Raw genomic sequence first — 6326 nt, forward strand, 5'->3', positions numbered from 1 at the left:
TTAATAATGTTGGTGCCAACCCATCTTCCTGCTTTAGCCCTTGCGTGATGTTAACCGTTTCTGTTAACTGGTTTTGTATTCGAATACACTCTGAGATATCGTAATCACGAATTTTGAAAAAAATGAATTAAACATAAAATAATTTTTAAATTCTTTTGAATTAAACAAAATCAATAAGATGTGCTAAACATTTTAACAGTATGATAATTAATTCTAGAAATCGCACAGACTTCTCCCCACAAATCTCTACGTCGTGTTGTATAATTTTAAGTCGAGACATCAAGACGAGCTGGATTTGAAAGCAGGGTACAAGGTGACGGTGATAGATACTTCAGATCCAGACTGGTGGAAAGGGAAGTGTCTGGGGAGGGTTGGATATTTCCCATCGAAATACTGTTCCAAGCTTTCCCCCGGAGAAAAAGCACTGCAGGTACGTTTCTGATATTATCCTGAAAGATTAGAACTAGCCCGCGTTGAGCCTTTCTGTACATCTTTCCTCGGCTTTGATTTTCATTTTAGTTTTATTTCCATCAGACTTTTAATCCCCCGGATAATCTCTCAATACCAAAACAAATCCGATTCGCGCACAAGTCATGCATTAAATTAAGCAATTTCGTCGATGTACTGTGTATAGGATATCAAACGAAGCTTTTTTGTTTTAATGCAATGCGATTAATTCATCAAGTGAAGCATTATGCCAAATGAGTCGTGCTTCGACCTACATACGCAGATTATGATATATTTAGTTCGTACTGATAATGGTTTCGAATCGAATCGAAACAATGCGACACGTTAATCTCTTACAGAGAATATCGATTAATTCGTTTGGTATATATATTTTTTTCTATTTTATAGGTAACACATAATCTGCAAGTATCTGATGGTGATAATGGGTTAATGTTATTGCGGGATCAAATAGTAATTCAAATCGGTGAAGAATTAGATGGAATGGTAATGATTCGTTCAGGAGATAATCGCCAAGGAATTTGCCCGATAAAATTTTTGCAAGAGGTGTGACATCGTTCTGAGGTGGCCTGTCAAGTGAATAATATGTGCACGTGCTTGTCGAACCCACCAAAGACCTTAGATAAAATTTATTATCCAGATCCAAAGGCCCCGGTAATGATAACCAATAATCCTCTTAGACAAAATAATACCGCATTAAAAAATTCGAATCATAAAAATTCAAATCACAACGTACACAATGTAATAAGAAGTGGTAATAACAACAGTAGCGCTCTCCAATATTATTACAACAACATCAACGGAAGTAATAAAAGCAACGCTGCAACGAAAAATTTGGTTAAACAAACGAACGCCTTCGTCGATAAACGAAATGATTTTCATACAAAAGCACCCTTTTCGTCAACGAAAAGACCGTTATCGATTAGATTGGCGACTCCAAAACATGTAGCCAGTTTCTTTAATAGAGCGTTTCGAACGGATTCGCAAAAAAGGCCGTTATTATTCAATGGATCTAACAATAATCTGAGCATGATGAATGAGTTTCGACCAAACTTTCAAATTATTCCCGGGAAAAGTGGGTTGAAAATATCATCGATATATACGATCAGCGAGAATGTTGAGAAGTTCTCCTTGAAAAGTTCCATTTACCGAAACAAGAATCTGTACATCTCCTCAAATAGCAGACCGTTATTCGTTAGAAAGTAAATGGAAATAAAAATATATTAAAATAGATTTAATAAAATCACCGTAGTTTACCTATTTTTGTATGTGTTAGGGGCCTACCAAAAAAAAACTTAAAATTAAATGTGATCAAGCACCTTAAATATTTAGATTTTTTTTCTTACAATTTATGTCTTCGACTTTATTTATATACATTATATGTGTGCTACACTAGCAAAAAAAACCTATAAGTGTGGTAGTTACTTGTTGTAACTGAAAAAGTAACTTTATAAAAAGTGTTTATTGAATTAAAAAGAAAAAACACTTAATATAATAATTATTAATAATGTAATTATACTAAAGAATTATACTATATCTAATTTTAATTAGTAAATTTTAATTTTTTACTTTGTGTAATAGTTTAAAGAGATTTCCCATTTTGAACAAAATTACAATCAGTATTAGGTCAATTTGACATAAAATCAACAAATAAATCTTAATTTCAAAGCAATAAGTGTTACTAAAGCAAGTAGCAATAATTTACCCCAAGAGAAACTAAAGGATTAGAAACAAAAGTATAAAAGACGAATTAAAACAAATACCTGAAATAGAAAACAAACAGCTGAGTATGGACACCTAGTCAGAATGCCAGAAGAGAGAATTCCCAGAAGAGTAATGAAAATGAGAATAGTTGAAAAACGAAGGAGAGGCAGGCCAAGGATAAAATGGGAGAATGGAGTGGAGGAGATATTGCGCAAGAGAGGAAGAAGTGTGCAGGAAGTGAAGAATATGACAAGACGTAGTTTTAGACAACCCAACGCTGTGATGGTATCTAGGGGAAATGATAAAGATGAAGAAGAAGAAACTAAAAGATTAAGTTTCACTTTGGGAAATCTCAATGTCATAATATAAGGCTAAAAAATATTTCATAAAAATTAATAATTATTCCACATTTATTTTGTTAAATACATAAAAAAAATAAAAACTAAAGTCAAAAGTACAAGAACGTGCATTTTCCGTCTTTTAGTTTATTATTATTACTAATATTTACGATCGATTGTATATATAACTTTTTTTTCGCATAAAATGTACTAATTATACAATTGCGACCACATACACAAATAAATTTGAAAAAATAAAATTTAGAAAATTATAAAAAAATAGAAATTGCATTTTTATAAAGACTGCAAAATTTCGAAGACGCGTTTAATGAGTTGAATTTATAATTTCGTACAAATCGACCAATTTAAATCTAAAACTATTTAAATAAGGATTTAGATAACTTATAAATTCCCTTACGATATTTAGATAATGAAATTTAACGCTGCACTTTCGCACTATTATTGTTATTTAATGAAGGTATATGTATATCTGTTAAATCTGTGTTACCTATATCCAACAATCACTAATCCATTACAAAAATAAATAAATATTACATAAATCTAAATCATATTTATTTAATTTAAAAGAACCGCCATAAATAATCAGTCCTACCACCACACATTTTCTTAAATCACTAAATAATTTCATTAACTGTCAAAATTGTATGAATGTCAACAATAACTTTTAAACATGGAATCAAAGCAAATACACGATATTGTTCCATTTTCTTCGTGTGTTAATCCTAGTTTTTGGCACAAACTCGCTAACTTAAAACTAGACGTGTATAAACTCGACGAAACAGCTTCCAAAGTTTGGGGTTATTATTCTAACCTCAATTGCCAAAACAAACCTTTACTTGAAGTGGATAGCACCTCCTTTAATAGGTAAAAATCACTTTTTTCGTCCTTTACAACTAATAATTAAATTTGCAGTGAATATACAGGAGTTAAATTTAGTTTGCCATACCATGGATTATTGATTAATAAAAACACAATTGAACAGTTTAAAGACTGCGATAAATTGGAAATATTGGCTAAAATGGGACAAAATATACAAGAAACTTTTAAAGATGATAGAGTAATTGAAGATCCATCTTTACTTAATAATTTTTTGGTTTTATCCCATGCTGTATGTACTTTATATAAGATAATATTAATTTATGGATGTTAATTTTTTTTTAAGGATTTGAAGAAGTATAATTTTTATTATTGGTTTGCTTTTCTGGCACACAATTTAATTGAAACTGAGATATTGAATGCAGTTTCTATCAGTTCTTTAATTAATGAAAATAAGGTAATTTTTTTATTATAAATTATATTTATAATAAATTTTATTTTATTATTTTTTTAGTTAGCAGATTTGTATAAAAAATACAGTGATTTATCTATAAATAACAAAACATACTTTATAATAAAAAATATAGATGATTTACATGTCCTAACATTAAAAGATGGTTTAAAACTAAATGATCTCAACAACTCTGAGTATTTATTTGCATTTTCTGATCCATCCGGTTTAAAAGAAAACCCTGGATGGCCAATTCGAAATTATATAATGTTTCTTTCTTTCCATTGGTAATTTAAAAAGATAAAATAATATTAATTCTTTTCTAAATTGCTCAAAATGTTATTGTAGCAAACAATTACAGAATAAGCGAGTAAAATTCGTGGGATTACGTTTGAAAGCAAAAGGACCAGAAATTTCTTGTTTGGAAAGTGTGATTTGGGAAGCTTTTATACCTAATTGTTTTCAATCTTTATCTGAAAGTGGAAAATCTTGGATTGGGTATGAAGTCAATGAAAGAGGTAAAATGGGACCTCGATTAGCTAAAATGAAAGATTCCATGTCACCAATGAGGTACTTTTTTGTTAGTATTTATTTAAAAAAATAAATAAAATTGTTTATTTAGTTTAGCTGATTCAGCAGTTGATTTAAATTTGAAATTAATGAAATGGAGATTATTACCTGAAATTAATTTGGATAAAATTAAGGAGACTAAATGTCTTTTACTTGGAGCTGGTACTTTGGGTTGTTCAGTTGCTAGAAATCTTTTGGTAGGTTACTCCCCAGAAACCCACCAAGGTCTAAAACATCTCTCATTAATGTCTAAATTATTATGTTAACATTAATCTTAACTTTTTATTATCTTATTAGGGATGGGGCGTAAGAACAATTAATTTCGTTGATAATACCACAGTATCTTATTCAAATCCAGTAAGACAAAGTTTGTACACTTTTGAAGATAGCGCATCTAATAAATCTAAAGCTTTAGCAGCTGCAGAAAATCTTAAAAAGATCTTCCCTGGTGTTGTAAGTTACTTTTAAAATTCAATTTCTATATTTACAGGGTTTTAAAAGTGGTATATTAAACGTTTTTTTCCTAAAAACTTATTTTGATAGAAAATTGTAAGAGATGAATCTTGTTGTCTCATTTTGAAATATTATTAATGTTTATGTTATGTTATTCAACCAATTAATTTGATTTGTTTTTTAGAATTCTGAAGGTTATAACTTTACTATTCCAATGCCTGGTCATCCAGTCGGTCAAAGTTTATTAGATCACACAAAAGATTCTATAGAAAAAATCACAAATCTTATCCAAGAACACGACATCATTTTTCTACTTATGGATTCGCGAGAAAGTAGATGGTTACCTACAGTTTTAGGACGAACTATGCATAAAGTAATAATACAAAAGAAATATATACTTTTTTTTATTGAATATTCTTTTATGTATCTGTTAGATTGTTGTTAATGCAGCGCTGGGTTTTGATACTTACTTAATAATGAGACATGGAGTAAAAGTATTAACAGAAAAGAAATTGGAGGGTATTGATAAAACTTCTGAGTTAAAATGCGTCCCAGGAAGTCAACTTGGATGTTATTTTTGTAATGATATAACAGCACCTGGAGATGTAAGAAAATTATTATGATGGTGTATCTACAAAAGAATCAATAAATATTAAGAGATTTATTCTTTATTGAATTAGAAGAATAATAATCTAATCTTTGTTGATGTTTTTTAAATAACACTGTAGTAATACTTAACTGAAAAACTCTTAATTTTTAGTCATTAAAAGATCGAACTTTAGACCAACAATGCACAGTAACAAGACCAGGAGTTGCTAATATAGCTGGTGCTTTAGCTGTTGAACTTGCAATCTCTGTACTACAACATAAAGAAGGGTAAAATATAAAAAAACAATATTTTATAATAAATTTTAATTAATTACTTATTTTTAAATTAGTCCTGGAGCCCCAGCTTTTTATACAACTTCAAAATCTGCTGATATAAGTCGTGAAAATGAGACGTCTTTAGGTATTTTACCACATTCAATACGAGGTTTTCTTTCGCTTTTTACTCACATTTTACCCGCAACTGAACGTTATAACCAATGCATTGCTTGTTCTGACGTTGTAATCAATGAAATCTTAGAAGGGGGTACAGATTTTATAATAAAGGTCTGCAACGATTCGAAATATTTAGAAGAATTAACTGGATTAAGTAAAATGTATTCTGAAAACTTAAACATGGAGGTTTGTATCGAAAATTATTTAATTCGTGTATTAATAACTTATTTTTGTTTATAGGAATGGGATCTCAGTGAAACAGAAGACTAAAAAATAAGGCTGATTGAAAATACTTTTGTGCCTAGTTCAATATGAGAGCTTAAAAAATTGATATTGCTAAATTATATTTATTTTGTTGATTATTTTATATATTTAAGCATTTAAATTTGTGCTTTAACTAAAAAGAATTATAATAGAGCTTATAAGCACACCTCCTTTGCTTATTTATTTTCATAAAATTCACTTAT

At 29.4% G+C, this 6326-nt stretch overlaps 2 protein-coding genes across 19 annotated transcripts in view; both read left to right on the plus strand.

The window, feature by feature from the left end:
- The window catches only part of LOC111426888 (SH3 and cysteine-rich domain-containing protein), a 61589-nt gene extending 58516 nt beyond the window's left edge, over positions 1 to 3073 (plus strand). For all 18 annotated transcript variants that reach the window (XM_071194217.1, XM_071194220.1, XM_071194221.1 and 15 more), the window contains 2 exons: positions 218 to 430; positions 856 to 3073. In XM_071194217.1, coding sequence (XP_071050318.1) covers positions 218 to 430; positions 856 to 1017 — 375 coding nt within the window. In that variant the 3' untranslated portion in view covers positions 1018 to 3073. The remainder of the gene's footprint in view (positions 1 to 217; positions 431 to 855) is intronic.
- Positions 3074 to 3158: 85 nt separating this feature from the next.
- On the plus strand, positions 3159 to 6289 carry LOC111426889 (Autophagy-related 7). Its single transcript, XM_023061746.2, has 12 exons — positions 3159 to 3392; positions 3441 to 3636; positions 3691 to 3801; positions 3859 to 4082; positions 4144 to 4365; positions 4418 to 4562; positions 4663 to 4818; positions 5003 to 5191; positions 5253 to 5423; positions 5579 to 5694; positions 5757 to 6045; positions 6100 to 6289. The coding sequence occupies exons 1-12, from the start codon at positions 3199 to 3201 to the stop codon at positions 6127 to 6129; spliced, it is 2043 nt and encodes a 680-aa protein (XP_022917514.2). The 5' UTR covers positions 3159 to 3198; the 3' UTR covers positions 6130 to 6289.
- The last annotated feature ends 37 nt before the right edge of the window (positions 6290 to 6326 follow it).

The sequence above is a fragment of the Onthophagus taurus genome, chromosome 2 (genome assembly GCF_036711975.1).
Source record: "Onthophagus taurus isolate NC chromosome 2, IU_Otau_3.0, whole genome shotgun sequence".
Lineage (NCBI taxonomy): Eukaryota > Metazoa > Arthropoda > Insecta > Coleoptera > Scarabaeidae > Onthophagus > Onthophagus taurus.